Below are 15598 nucleotides of genomic sequence, written 5' to 3'. Positions count from 1 at the left end.
GTATCACATGTTGCCGCTTGCCAACAAGATTTATAAGATAAATAGTTAATAACTATTTACTAACTAGTCAACCTAGTTAAAATAAATACAAATTTACCTGTGAAATAAATATAAAACCTAAGCTAGATACAATATAACTATTAGTTATATTGTAGCTAGCTTAGGTTTTATTTCACAGGTAAGTATAAATTTAGTTTTAAATTTAGGTATTTTTTAGTTAATAACTGTAACTTTAATTTAGCTATATTTTAATTATGTTCACGTTAGGGGGTGTTACGGTTAGGGTTACGTTAGGGTTAGGCGTTAATAGTTTAATTTAGGTTGTTGCGATGTGAGGGGCTGGTGGTTTAGGGGTTAATAACTTTATTATAGTGGCAGTGATGTCGGGGGAGGCAAAATAGGGGTTAATATCTTTTTTATAGTGTGGGCGCTGTTGGGGTGCAGGAGAATAGAGGTTAATAACTTTAGTATAGTGGCGGCGATATCGGGAGCGGCAGATTAGGGGTTAATAGCTTTATTTAGGTGGCGGCGATTTTGGGAGCGGCAGATTAGGGGTAAATAACATTATGTAGGTGGCGGTGATGTTGGGGGCGGCAGATTAGAGGTGTTTAGACTTGGGGTTTCTGCTAGGGTGTTAGGTTTAAACGTATCTTTTTTTGTCCCCATAGACATCAATGGGGTTGCGTTACAGGGTTTTTCATTCCGCACTTTAGGTGTTTATGTGTATGGGGAAAGCGTGCACGAGCATGTCAAAACAGCGCTTGAATTGTGTGCGGTATGGTGCTCAACGCAACCATATCGCACTCACAAGCCAGCTGTTTGAAAACTTGTAATTGCATCGCTATAGAGGGTTAAATAATGCAACTTTTGTTGTGTTCGTTAAATTCCCTATAGCACGCATAACTCGTAATCTACGTGTTACTTAATTCTCTTGATATCCTTTGCTGAAAAGCATATCTAGATAGGCTCAATAGCTGCTGATTGGTGGCTGCACGCAGACGCCTAGTGTTATTGGCTCACCCATGTGCATTGCTATTTCTTCAACAAAGGATATGTAAAGAATGAAGCAAATTAAATAATAGAAGTTGTTTAAAATTGTATTCTCTATCTGAATCATGAAAGAAAATATTTGGGTTTAATGTATATTTAAATACAGACAAATACTCATTTGTAAATATCAAAATAATACCTTGCCAGGCTAAAACAACTGCTAACTTAAAGGCCATATAGGAGTTAAAAAAACTGGACAGTTTCCAGTGTACCCCTGCATGTGTAAATGCTGGATACCCTAATAAGTACTACTGAGCATGCAACATTTCTATTGACTTATGAAATGATACCTCCATGTAGTATACTATAAACTAAACATAAAAAGGGTAAATACTGTTACACACTCTAACATGGACAAACAACCTACATTAAATATATAAATATTATTATTAATATTTAATGTAGGGTTGTCCATGTTAGAGTGTGTATTTACCCTTTTTATGTTTAGTTAATAGTTTACTACATGGAGGTATCATTTCATAAGTCAATAAAATTAATATATAAGGGTTTTGCAATTTTTGCACTGTTTTCAGAAGAAGAACTTGAAGCAGCCTTGACCAGGGCAGATAATGATAATAGGTGGTGGATTCTAGGGCAGACTAAAGGGTCATGTATTATGATGTATATTTGTAACTGTTGATTTAAATCATTTAAATCAACAGTCGGTTACAAATATACAAATGTGCCATTACACTACTGTACAGTACAGTCAGTCTTATTACCATATTGATATTGAATACATGATATTGATATATATAATTGTGCCCCTGCCTTCACGCTTTCCCCAGTATTCAGTACTCACAGTATTTTTTATTAAAATGCCTTATATTCTGTTTTTCTTTTTAGACTATTGCATTTGCACTGGGGTCTGTGTATGTGTCTGCTGATGATCCGTACTGATGAGGTGACACTGACTTGCTGTCCGACAGACTCCCACGTGGTCTCCAACTTCAAGTTGTTCCAACTAGGCTAGTAGGCTCCCTCCTGACTATGTCACGTGTGAGACTGATTGTGTGTGATGACGACAGTGACTGACATTGTTTAAGCGGGCCCACCCTTGCCCTATTCCCTCACCCAGTGACTTGTGAGTGACAGACAGACACTCAGCCACTAGCCAGGCAGTGAGACTGGGACTGACTGAGTGAGCTCAGTCAGACTATTGCAGTTGCGCACTGCGCAGGGGATTGGTTTGGATTTGGAAATGCCTGCAGCCTTAGCCTTAAAGCAAACAAATGTTTGATGCATGCTTGCTGGCACGGCACAGCACTGCCCCATTAGTTTACGTGAGCCAGAGCCTCTATCTATTGGAGCAGTGACCGGCCACTCCCGACCACCTGAGCTGACAGCTGCTCAGTCTGACAGTGCTCAGCTCACATTAGAATTACATGTCATGATGTAGTGATGTGAATTCGGAAAAGGCCTATGCCTGAATGAGTTGTGGCTAGGCTGACTGTCACTCTCAAAGGCTGTCTGCTCCCTCACAAATGAGTCAGAACTGCTCTGTTCTCTCCACACACTGTCTGCAGCTGCCCGGCCCCAGCCTCTGCCAGCCCTGTGGCCCACTGGGATTCTTCCCAGTATCTCGGCGGCCCAATCTGGCTCTGAATTAGAGGCTACTTCTACTGAAAAAAAATGTAACATGCAAAGGGGATTAATATAGTACAATGAGTTGTTCAACTCTTTCATCACATTATAAATTACCTAAAACTACAAACACACAATATTTCTACTTACCACACTTTCAATATCTGTAGGTGTGAGTTGTTCTCTTAGAATAGCAAACACACTTGGTGACATGGGAAGATCCAGTGGAGAGGCAGGTGAAGATGAACCATTAGACGGGCTGTTAAATAGAGTAGAAGGATCTGAGAATACAATACAGACTATATGACTGCTAATCAATATCACTGATAGTTTCATAAGTACACGGAGAGTTACAGTGATTGACAAGAACTTTATTTTATGGTCTGCTCACCATGTGCAGCTTTTTATTTGCACAAACACATTAGAGAAGAGATTGTTTTCAATTTGAACATAGACAAATGTTGTGGGCAAACATGCAAATAAGGTTAATGCTTCCAAAAAACATTAAACTCAAACTGAAGTCTCCATTAAAAAATGTTCATTATTCATGGTAAATAAAACATTAAAATGTACATTATTTATTCTGTCTGCTTTTCCTGTAATTAACCTTGGCAAATGGTGTTTTTTCCACGCCCACAGAAAGGCTAGAGTGCATACTTAAATAGACTTGAATATGTTTGACACAATTACCTGCTACACAGATTATTAAAGAATGCTTGCCAGTCTTATTTCCCTTGTGCAATGATCTAAAGCCACTTTTTCCCTTGATAACAGTTTGTCTCCCTAAGGGGCTTATACTGCAATTTCGTATGGAGAGGAAATGCGACATTACAAAAGTGCACACAAAAAAATCACACAAAATGAATAATTGAACCATTCACATAAAAATATGCAGATATTTTTTTTATTGTTGAGGTTCATCAAAAATTCTTCATTAAAAATTTGCACTATAACAAAAATGTATAATGTATTAATTTAATTACACTGGACGTGCAAAAATGACTTAGAAATTAGTTCTTTCTTTCATGTAAGTGGCAAGAGTCCATGAGCTAGTGACGTATGGGATATACATTCCTACCAGGAGGGGCAAAGTTTCCCAAACCTCAAAATGCCTATAAATACACCACCCACCTCACTCATACCTCAGTTTTACAAACTTTGCCTTCGTTGGAGGATGGTGAAGCAAGTCCTGTTTGATTTCTTCAGAAATTTAGTAATTTTTTTCTTACCTGGGGTTCCAGATAGTTGTATCTTCGGACTTGTTTTTTTATAAATTTTCGCGGTTAGATTAGGCTCACGATAACACCAAATGCTTCTATTTATTGGGTCATTCTTGGCACAAATATTTTTGGTGCAGAGGTTGCGTTTGTTGTGACAAGAGTCACGTCATTTCTAGCATCTTTACTGACGCTAATTTTTTTGGTGCAAAGTCTCGCCTGTTTTGACGCAAGTCGTGTCTTTTCCTGTTAACCTTGGCATTAAAAGTATTTTTTTCTGAATTTGTGTCATCTTTGTTAGCGTCATTTTTGGTGGCAAAAAAATTGTTATATTAAGTTTCTCCCTCTTTTGCTCTCTGCTTTCGTTTGTTACAGAGGGCTATGATGTTTGCTTCTGTTTTGCATATAAGTATTTTTTCGTAAGCATTTTTTCCCATTCCTGAAACTGCTATGTTGAGGAAATTTGATATTTTGTTTAAATGTTATTTTTTTCTTTTTTGTTACATTTTCCAAGATGTCTCAAACTGATCCTGCCTCTGATGTTACTGTAGGAACCAAGTTGTCTGAAAACAAATCTGCCAAAGCTAAGTGTGTATGTTGTAAATTGGCTGATCATCCTTCTTCAGCTCAAGTATGTGGCACTTGTTATGAGAAATTGTTTCATGCTGATAATGTTCTATAAGTACAAATACATCAACTGTTAAACCTTCACAGTCAAATGTTCATGATATTTCTGTAGATATAAAAGATTATATTGCTGCAGCCATAGAGAAGGCTATGACTGCTATTCCACTTTCAAATAAACATAAAAGGTCTCTCCTTAATTCTCATAAATCTGATGAAGTTTGTATTGATCAAAAGTATACTGAAGTATTTTCTGCTGATGAGGATTTCTCTGGTTCAGAGGATCCTATTTCAGACACTGACATTGATTAATCAACCTTTCTTTTTAAGATTAAATATATTCGTTCTTTGTTAAAGGAAGTATTGTTTACTTTGGGTATTGAGGAATCTAGTCCTCTTGATAATAAGAATAGCAAATGTTTGAATTCTATTTTTAAGACTTCTGAGGTTACTCCTGGTACTTCTTTTAATCCTTCTTCTAGGTTTAAAAAAATTGTATCTTTTACCTGTGTCCAATTTAGAGCTTTGGGAGAAAGTCCCTAAGGTTGATGGTGCTATTTCTACTCTTCCCAAACTACTATTCCTACGGAAGATATTACTTTGAGGGATCCCTTAGATAAGAAGATTGAATCTTATCTTAGGAAGGCCTATTTACATACTGGCTATATTCTTAGACCTGCTATTTCTATAGCTGATGTTGCTGCTGCTTCAACTTTTTGGTTGGACAGTCAAGCACAGCTGTTATCAGATCCTGATTTGTCTAGCATTGTTCTTTTACTTCAACATGCTAATAATTTCATTTGTGATGCTATATTTGATATTATTAAGATTAATATCAAATCTATGTCGTTAGCTATTCTATCTAGAAGAACTTTATGGCTTAAATCATGGAATGCTGATATGGTGTCTAAATCTAGATTACTATCACTATCTTTTCAAGGTAATAATTTATTTGGTTCTTAATTGGATTCTATTATCTCCACTATCACTTGGGGTAAGGGAGTTTTTCTGCCCCAAGATAAGAAATCTAAGGATAAATTTAAAGCTCCCAATCGTTTTTGTTCCTTTTGTCAGATTAAAGAACAAAAAAAACACTCCTTCCCCTAAGGCCTCTGGTTAATCCAAGCCTTATAAGAAATCAAATAAAGCCCCTAAGACTGCATGAAGGTGTGGCCCTCAAACCAGTTCAACTGGTGGGGGGCAGATTGAAATTGTTTCAAGACATTTGGGCAGATTCTGTCCAAAATCAGTGGAATCAGGATTTTGTTTCTCAGGGGTATCGGGTAGGTTTCAGAATAAGACCTCCCATGGGAAGATTCTTTCTTTATCATGTTCCAACAAACCCTGTGAAGGCTCAGGCTTTTCTGAAGTGTGTTTCAGATCTAGAGCTTTCAGGGGTGATTGTTCCAGTTCCTCAACAGCAGCAGAGTTTGGGTTTTTATTCAAATCTGTTCATTGTCCCAAAGAAGGAAGATTCATTCGGACAAATTCTGGATCTGAAATCTCTAAATCATTTTGTAAGAGTCCCAACTTTCAAGATGGTAACTTTAAGGACTATTATGCCTTTTGTTCAGCAAGGTCATTTCATGTCCACAATAGACTTACAGGTTGCTTATCTTCATATTATGATTCATCCAGACCACTATCGGTTTCTGAGATTCTCTTTTCTAGACAAGCATTACCAATTTGTTGCTCTTACATTTGGCCTAGCGACAGCTCCAAGAATCTTTTCAAAAGTTCTCGGTGCCCTTCTATCTGTAATCAGAGAGCAGGGTATTGCGGTGTTTCGTTATTTGGACGATATTTTGGTACTAGTTCAATCTTTTCATTTAGCAGAATCTCACACGAAACATCTTGTGTGGTTTCTTTAAAAACATGTTTGGAGGATCAATTTACAAAAGAGTTTCTTGATTCCTCAGACAAAGGTCACCTTTTTAGGTTTCCAGATAGATTCAGTGCCCATGACTCTTTCTTTGACAGACAAGAGATGAATGAAGTTAGTTTTAGCTTTTCTACACCTTCAGTCTCTATCATTCCCTTCAGTGGCTATGTGCAATGAAGTTTTAGGTCTCATGACTGCAGCATCAGATGCAATCCCCTTTGCTCATTTTCATATGAGACCTCTACAGCTTTGCATGTTGCACCAATGGTGCAGGGATTATACTCAGATATCACAGTTGATATACTTAAATCCCAACATTCAACACTCTCTGACTTGGTGGTTAAACCATCACCTTATTGTTCAAGGGGCCTCCTTTGTTCATCCTTCCTGGACTGTGATCACAACAGATGCAAGTCTTTCAGGTTGGTGAGCTGTCTGTGGATCTCTGACAGCACAAGGGGTTTGGGAACCTCAGGAGGCAAGGTTACCAATCAATATTTTAGAACCCTGTGCTATTTTCAGAGCTCTTCAGGCTTGGTCTCTATTGAAGAGAGAACTTTATATTCGATTTCAAACAGACAAGTACACTACAGTGGCATATGTCAATCATCAAGGGGGCACTCACAGTCCTTCAGCAATGAAAGAAGTTTCGCTGATACTTTCTTGGGCGGAATCCAACTCTTGTCAAATTTCTGCGATTCATATCCCAGGAGTAGACAATTGGGAAGCAGATTATCTCAGTTATCAGACTTTACATCCGGGAGAGTGGTCTCTCCATCCAGATGTGTTTTTTCAATTGGTACAGATGTGGGGTCCTCCAGAAATAGATCTGATGGCCTTGTGTCTGAACAAGAAGCTTCCAAGATACCTTTCCAGGTCCAAGAATCCTCAGGCGGAGATGATGGATGCTCTAGCAGTTCCTTGGTTTTACTAACCTGCTTACATTTTTCCACCTCTGGTTCTTCTTCCAAGGGTGATCTCCAAGATCATAATGGAACGATCTTATGTGTTTCTGATAGCACTAGCTTGGTCTCTCAGGTTTTGGTATGCAGACCTTATCAGGATGTCCAGTTGCCAGCCTTGGCCACTTCCTTTAAGGCCAGACCTTCTGTCTCAGGGACCGTTTTTCCATCATGATCTCAAATCTCTAAATTTGATGGCATGGAAATGGAACACTTGTGCTTAGTCATAGAGGTTTATCACTATGATACAGGCCCATAAGTCTGTTTCAAGGAAAATTTATTATCGGGTTTGGAAAACCTATATTTCATGGTGTTCAACTCCTGATTATTCTTGGCATTCTTTTAGAATTCCTAGGATTTTACCGTTTCTTCAGGATGGTTTGGATAAGGGTTTGCAAAATAATGTTGAGGAGAAAGAGGAATCTCCTAAACACAGAAGGATTGCACTGAATAGCACTGCTTTCTCCCTGTAGTATGAATTATACTGTTCCAGAAGACAGGTGCTAGTGCAGAATTAAAATATAACTTTTATTGACACATATGTTAAAAAACACAAACAAAATTTAAAAACATGTGGAAAATACTAAACTAATAATAAATAAGTAGGACAGTTGTCAATATCTAGATAATGGAGTCTGTGTGGATACCAGACTGGATTTATCTAGATGTGATCCCTCATGAGATTGTACTCGTTCTAAACCAAAGGATTATATATAAGTGGATTAATTCAAAGGTGTTTATACAAAGCATTGTTAGGTCATAATACTACTGTTCAAAGTTTATTTTACAATATACGAATCATATATGTATAGTAGTTATATTTTATTTTTTTTATTAATATTTTTTTATTGAAGTCATAAACAGATACATAATATAGGGTACGCCCCAAGATGTGTACAGAACAATGTAAACATATCACAATTAGCAATATAACATATTCAATTGTCTCAAGCGTCGTTATAAAATGTGGGCTGACTCATAAATAAGACTTCAGTTTTGTTAGTGAGAATCTGAAATGTAACATGAACTAGAAAGGTCCTCTCCTAGCTATATATGTAGAAGGTTTGGATATCTATTCAAGAAGTGTTAGGGTTAGGGAGGAGGTAGCTCAACAATTTCACGGGGGAAGGGGAAGCAGCGGGCAAGAGCCGCTCAAGATATAATGGGGGGGGGGGGGTGAGAGGACGGAGCCGGCAAGTATATCTAATAAGTGATTACACAGAGAGCTTAGAGCTTTTAAAATATATTACAGAGTAAAACTTATCCTCAATTTGCATCGTGGGTAAAGTTAAGCTAAGGTAGGAACAGAAATAAGGGTAACATCCTAAGGAAGGTATACATGTCAGCAAGAAAGCTATTTTGCATCTGGAATGCCATCATATAGAGGAGAACCTATATTTAGAAGGCTATGGAACCCTCATAAGTGCAACCTTCTAAAGGGCTAGACTAAACATTAGATATAAAGCAGCAGTTAGGGTATTCCGTAACATACTTTGCCTTTGTATTAGCAAGGAGCTACTATTCATGTTCTAATCAGCCGTAGATAAGGAATATACATTGTATTTAGGATGTCAGGCTCTAATGGATAAAGAAACACCTTAGTCAGCAACCTCAGAAAATGAGCCCTTGGCCAACAGTAAGGAAATATGAGTTACTATAAGGTTTATAAAGAAGTGTCTGAGTCCCTTCAAACCTATTCCCATCAACCTTTTGCTTAAGTTCTATACGCGTTTAATAAACTAAACAACTACTAGTTAAGACAAAAGAGGCGTGTTTCTGAGTCTAACATGTAACTCTTAACCTGCTTTAGGGAGAGAGACTCATATAAGATAGATATAGGAGAGTATAGGAATTAGTAGTCATATAGGAGCGAACGTATGCATAGAGGATCCATTCTGTCATTATAATAAGTTGTGATATATGAAAGTGGGGAGATAGGACTATAATCTAGATATAGATCTGAAGTAGTACTCAGCTTAGTTACGTACATATAGAAAAAAAGATCTATATTAGGGTTCCACTAGATTAAAGCCGCTTGGGGGAGTTATGAAGCCAGACTGGATTTAGCCTTCCATTGGGTTGAGCTCTCTTAGAACAATTGAAGCTATAATAAAATACTCATATATATAAGCTAAGTAGTAGCCTATCACTCCTCAGGTTAAGCAGATGTATATACAAAAGAAAAAGGGTATATATGATTAAAGACTGTTACACAATTCTATAGGGAAAATAGCAGGCTGTATGGTGGCACTGCACCTATAGGCACATAAGGTAGGAATAAATAAAATTGCTCATGTAAACTAGGAGGGAAAGTTAAATACATTCAGATGTAACAGCTAGGTACACTACATATATATTCAAAACAGATACAGGATAATTCCCAACCGGGGCTCAACATGTGAGTATTAGCATATAAAGAAGCCTGATTACCTACAGGGAGCCATGTCAGTTCTATCAAACCTCGTGGTATATGTTTATCTAGGTTTGTAATTATACACTGAACAAGAAACACCAGCTCATTGACACCATTCATACTGAAGTATGCATTAAAAGACATGTATACTGCAACCTGTATATCATAATCTTCTTTTGTACAGAGAGCTTCTACATGCAGTTATAAATCTAGCACCAAATTAACTATCACATAAGCATGGGTTAACCACCCTAACCTGCTAAGGAAGCAGACATTAATACAACCAGAAAGTAAACTTGTAGGGCCTGCTTGTATGTTCAGTTGGTGATCATCTTAACATGTATAAATACAGTAAAATAAAATGTCCCGGAATCAGGTGTGTCTAGTTAACAGCGGGCCATGGTTCCAGTGTCCTCAGTAGGCATATAGTTCCCATAAAGATAGGGGATCCACCTCCGCCATTGCATAACAGTTCACTTTATCCCACCTTATCAAAACAATTATAAAAAGGAGAGATCATATTGTTAGTCGTTACAGGAGCTTAGTCTAAAGAGCCGACAGTATGGAAAACTGCATATGTCCGCAATTGCCAAAGGTTCACAGAGGACTGACTAAGCCCGGTAAATAAAAGTTAACCAATTCCAGCTCTAAGTTGTGGATGTAAGAAGTCAGTTAAATAAGCCGGAATATAGGGTAAATTTTCGCTCCGGAGAAGAGACCTTGAGGCTAGGGAATCAAGGCTAGCCGACTTTAACTGTAAGCTCGTGGGGGACTTTAGGTGCCGGGTAGGAGACTTGAGACCTGACTGCAGGGCAGTGGCAACATGGTCAAACTGTAGGGACATATGAGATCCCACCTCACAGTGATCTGCCCGTGTCAGAGGCTTCAACGTGTGTAGTTCCATGTTAAGGGCACCCGCGTACTCCATCTGAACAGAGACCTGAGCATTAATAGTAGCACTCCATATGCGCTGCTCAGTCTCCAGTTTCTCGTGTCTCGTGTCCTCACTGGAAAGTTCCGGGTGTAACGTCTGCGATAGGTCCCCGAAGTAACAGTCCATTTTGCGGTCAAAGGCCTTTAGTAGATTAGCAACAGCTGAGTATAATTGGCTGTCATCCATGCTGAAAGGATTGCAATGTCCTTATTAGTACCGCAGTGAGTGAGTTGCTTTCCAGAAAGGGATTACAGCCTAGTCCGGTTGTCAAGATGGCGCCTTCCTTGTTTTGCTGCGGCGATCTCTGTGTATAAGGATCGTGTCAATTAACACTGTTCAGGTCCTCTATACTTCCAGGAGTGTCAAAAGAGTCCTACTTCTTGGACTAAAGCTTTTCAAGTGAATATTGTCTGCTCTGAGCGGTCAAAAAATGTATAAATGTGAGAATCACAGCCGGAGCTGATGTGAAGTGCGACCGCTCAGATGCAGAGCCAGCTCCGCCCCCGTAGTTATATTTTTTAATATGATCATTCACCGTACCTGGGTTAATATACCCTAATCATGTAATTACTGATAGCATAATGTTACAGGTAAGTAACTGTGACCATGTAATGAAAGAGCGTGATCATTATTACACAGATTGAATTTTTAAACTAGTGTCTCATGTCACTTAAGCAACAAGGGATATTAGCTAAATTCCCAGAAGAAATAATGTTTAAAGTATTGATTGGTTAAATTGCCTTATTCTATTGTTAATATTACACTGATTTAAATTACAGGATTTATATAATCTGTCACTGGAGAAACCACAAGTATTCACTCAATCCCCATAGAGGAGGACATATAAAAAATCACTAGACTGTATTGTCTTAACTTCTAATAAATCTAAAGATGTTTATTGGAATTAAAGCTAAATCTAGAGAGTTAATCACTTGTACACAATTTATTATTTAGGATATATATTACATTAGTTGTGAGGATCTATTATAAATCCTGTATCCTTATATAATCACTAATGAAATAGTGCTTGCTCTGAATTGAGAGATTGCATATAAGTGGCCTTTTTCGTAGGTGGCTATGAGTAGCGTTACTAGGTCTAAATTATACTATTCAAAGTATATTTTATAGTGTAGAAATCATATATGTACAGTAGTTATGTTTATGGGTATAATCTTTCACCATATCAAGGTCAATATTCCCTGATCATGTGATGACTAGTTGTTTAATGTAACAGGTAAGTAACTATGACCATACAGTAAAGGAGCGTTATCGTAATTATACTGATTTTAATTAATAAACTTATATCTCATGTCACCTAAGCAACTGGAAGTATTTGCTAAATTCCCAAAAGAAGTAATATATAGAATATGACTTGGCTATGTTTCCTTGTTACATTGTGGTTATTACCAGGATTTTAAATTACCAAACTTATGTCTCTTGTCACTGGAGCAACCTATGGTATTCACTAAATCCCCATAAAAGAGGACGTAAAGAATATATCATTTGACTGTATTGACTTTACCCCTTAAAATGAGTTAGACAGTGTACAGAATATATACTGGAGAAGCGAAATTGTAGATATACTAGTTTGAACTTGTAGAATATATACGTTGCTTTCCTACAGTGTAATACATCTGCAGTATATATGGTAGAAAGGCGATACTGCTATTGTACTGATCTGAATTAGCACGCTTATATGTTTATCAAGTCTGCACAATATCACTGCTAATACGCTGAGTTTTTTACAAATGCTGTAAGGTAGAACACTCGGCTATAATAAATTCCTATTGGCACCATCTAATGCTGCCTCTATAAGTTAGTCACAACAGTTAAATAAGAGTTTAGAATTTCCATGCTAATTTAAAACGAAGTTACAAACAGTTGGGCATATTAACTGCCCTCCCTTAACATGTTTCGCCGTTACAATATCGGCTTTTAAAGCTTAGCCTCCACCTCTTCTTGGACTCTCCACCAATCCACAGACTTCAAGACAAAAGCTAAAGTGGTGTATAGCTGTCAGAATAAGGGGAGGTATTATAATACTGCTGAGAGTCGGAGGATATTAAGTTGTATCTGGGATGTTTGAATAAATATCTTCAATAACACATAAACTAAAATCAGGACATCAATTTTATGTAATAAAGAAAACAATATAGCACTAAATATGCGTTACTTTGTGCCAAAGTGTATATAATGCATGACAGGCATATACCTACGTAATAGAAGTTAATGAGTGAATACAGAAAGACCAGAAAATGACATGAAATTGCACTGGGCAGCAGTCTTATCAATAGAATACTTTGTAAACAAAAATAATACGTCTACTGCATATCTAATATGAATAAATGATAAATAAAAATTGTTCGGTCTAAATTATCGGTATATAGAGCTTGCCTATACCGCATTATTTTAATTAAAGAAAAAATAGTGAAATAGATGGAACTGAATAGTAAGAAATTAAAGTGGTAGTCTGTTATATGATATACAATGGTACCATTCAAGTGTATATAGTGAGTGATGATTGATGAATAATATGAATGAGATTGTGATGAAAGAAAATGTGAAGCATGAACAGAAAGTGACAGGTGATTTACATTAATACACATTTAGATAAGGTATTGCAACAAAAAAATATACAATAAGAGCAACACTAAATTGCATGTATTACATTAATCTAATATCAAGACTCAAATGAAGATAAAAATTAATATCTAATTGTGAGGATGACTGTACATAGAAAAAGCACAGTGACGAAAAGTGAAAACATGATGTGGGTAACAAAATGTATATATAATTAGTGATGGGAAATGTAAAATGAAATATATCTTCAATATATCATTGGTCCTGTTGTATAATGTAAGTTTATGGAAATAAAGAAACATTGAATAATTATTCTGTTCATTCATCCCTTTCGGGTATACACTAATCCATTAGATATATCCATCTAGTTTCTGCTTTTAATAATGTATTTTCCAGAACTCCTCCCCTTACACCTAATGATACTTTTTGTATACCATAGCATTTTAGGTCTGATGTGTTGGATCAGTGGTATTTATGAAAATGTGAAGCTACGGATGTGATTTTTTTGTTTTAGACATATCACTGGGAGCATTGCGTATGTTACGTAAGTGTTCCATAACTCTTGTGTGTAACTTTCTGGAGGTCATGCCTATATATATTTTTGGGCATGTGCACTGAAGGGCATATATGACACCCATACAACTGATGAAAGGTTTAATAGTATGTTTTGAACCAAATCTGTCGGTTATGGTTTTTAACTTAGTCATGTGACTACATGATGAACAGGTGCCACATGGGAAAGATCCATTTTCCACTTTTTTTAATTTAGCACTTTTGTTGACAAAATGGCTGGGACTTAAAATGTCTTTAAGATTTCTTGCACGTCTGTAGCTGACTTGGACTTTTTCCCCAATCAACTCTATTAATTCTTGGTTAGCTTGTAGTATATGCAAGTTTTCTTGTATTATGTTGATAGTTTGCTTAGTTTGTTGATTATATGTCAACACCAGACAAGTCTTATTGTCTGGAGTTTTGTTTTTGATTTTCAATAATTCAGATCTAGGAGTCTTTAAGGCTCGTCTTTTTGCATTCCGAATACACCTTTTACTATAGTTTCTCTGTAGTAATCTATTTTCAAGCTCTACTGCTCTTTCTCTGAAGGTTTTATCATTTGAGCAATTTCTTTTTAATCTTAAGAATTCACCTATTGGTAGAGACTTGGTTGTATTTGGAGAGTGAGCACTAGTTGCAAATAGAACATTATTAGTCTCTTGAGGTAAGGAATCTAATTCATCATCTGACCAACTCTGAGAATTAGGGTCTGTGTTTGTGTTCGAAAAGTGTTTTTTGAGGAATAATTTGCGAAGAAACAATTGAATATATTTAATTATTTCAAATTTGTCACATTGGGTATCTGTGCAGAAGGATAACCCTTTTGATAAAATGCTGGTATGGTGTACATTAAGTACTGTCAGGGTGCCAGGAATCAGACTGAGACGAGAAGTGCAAAAATTATCACACCTTTATTAATAACAAACAAATAATAAAAAGTCCACAAGTCAAATAACAAGCCAGGAGTCAAAACCAGAGCTGGTAGTCAGACGAGCTGAGTCAGGAACCAAAGCTAATAGTCAGACGAGCCGGAATCAGGAACAAGGAAAACAGCAGAGTCATGAACAAGCCAGGGATCAGGAACCAGGAAGGACGTCAGACAGCCAGGTAATACACAGGAACTCTCACAAACAGGTCTGAGACTACGCAAAGGCAAAGCATATTAAACAGAGGCCCTTTAAATATTAAGTGATGACATCACAATTCTGAGACTGCATCCTGTCTCACACAGATGATGCACACCAGTCTGGCCATAAAAGGTAGTGCAGTAAATGAGCAGCATCCCCCACAATGCACCATAGTCAGCAAGAGAGGTGAGTAAAATGACTACCAGCAGCACATGGCAAACAAAACAGGGAAAAAACCCTGACAAGTACTCTGTTTGATAAATTGATAATCCTTAATTCTTCATCCTTATTTGCGAGAACGGGCTTGGGTTTCTCTTGTGCGGTCTCCCTGTTGTTGGTTTGACTTTTTTTTTTTCTTTATTCTTGTTGGTCTTTTGTTTATTCCACCCGCCTCTACTGGTGGTTCGGAATCAGTACTTCCGTCCTCGTCTAAAAAACCTTTCCTCTTTCTATTTTTCACAATGACGGATCCTGATGAAGTTGATGGTCCAGTTGAATCTTCAATAGTAGCTATTTCCTGATCTTCATTATCTGTATCAGAGACATCCATTTCAACTACATTAATCCTTCTTTGTGCTCTGGGATTCGATACATTATATCTATTTCTCCATTTACATACTTTGTTATTACTAAAGTCTTGTATATCACGTTGTAATTTCCCTTTCTTGGTGAT

At 37.1% G+C, this 15598-nt stretch overlaps 1 protein-coding gene across 1 annotated transcript in view; it reads right to left on the bottom strand.

Moving 5' to 3' along the window:
* Window positions 1–2415: 2415 nt before the first annotated feature.
* LOC128659185 (signal transducer and activator of transcription 4-like) overlaps window positions 2416–15598 on the bottom strand; it is a 423738-nt gene continuing 410555 nt past the window's right edge. The window contains 2 exon segments of the mRNA XM_053712871.1: window positions 2416–2672; window positions 2766–2893. Of these exon segments, the coding sequence (XP_053568846.1) occupies window positions 2416–2672; window positions 2766–2893 (385 nt within the window).

The sequence above is a fragment of the Bombina bombina genome, chromosome 1 (assembly GCF_027579735.1).
Source record: "Bombina bombina isolate aBomBom1 chromosome 1, aBomBom1.pri, whole genome shotgun sequence".
In the NCBI taxonomy this organism is placed as follows: Eukaryota; Metazoa; Chordata; class Amphibia; order Anura; family Bombinatoridae; genus Bombina; species Bombina bombina.
This window is presented reverse-complemented; position numbering and strand designations above follow the sequence as displayed.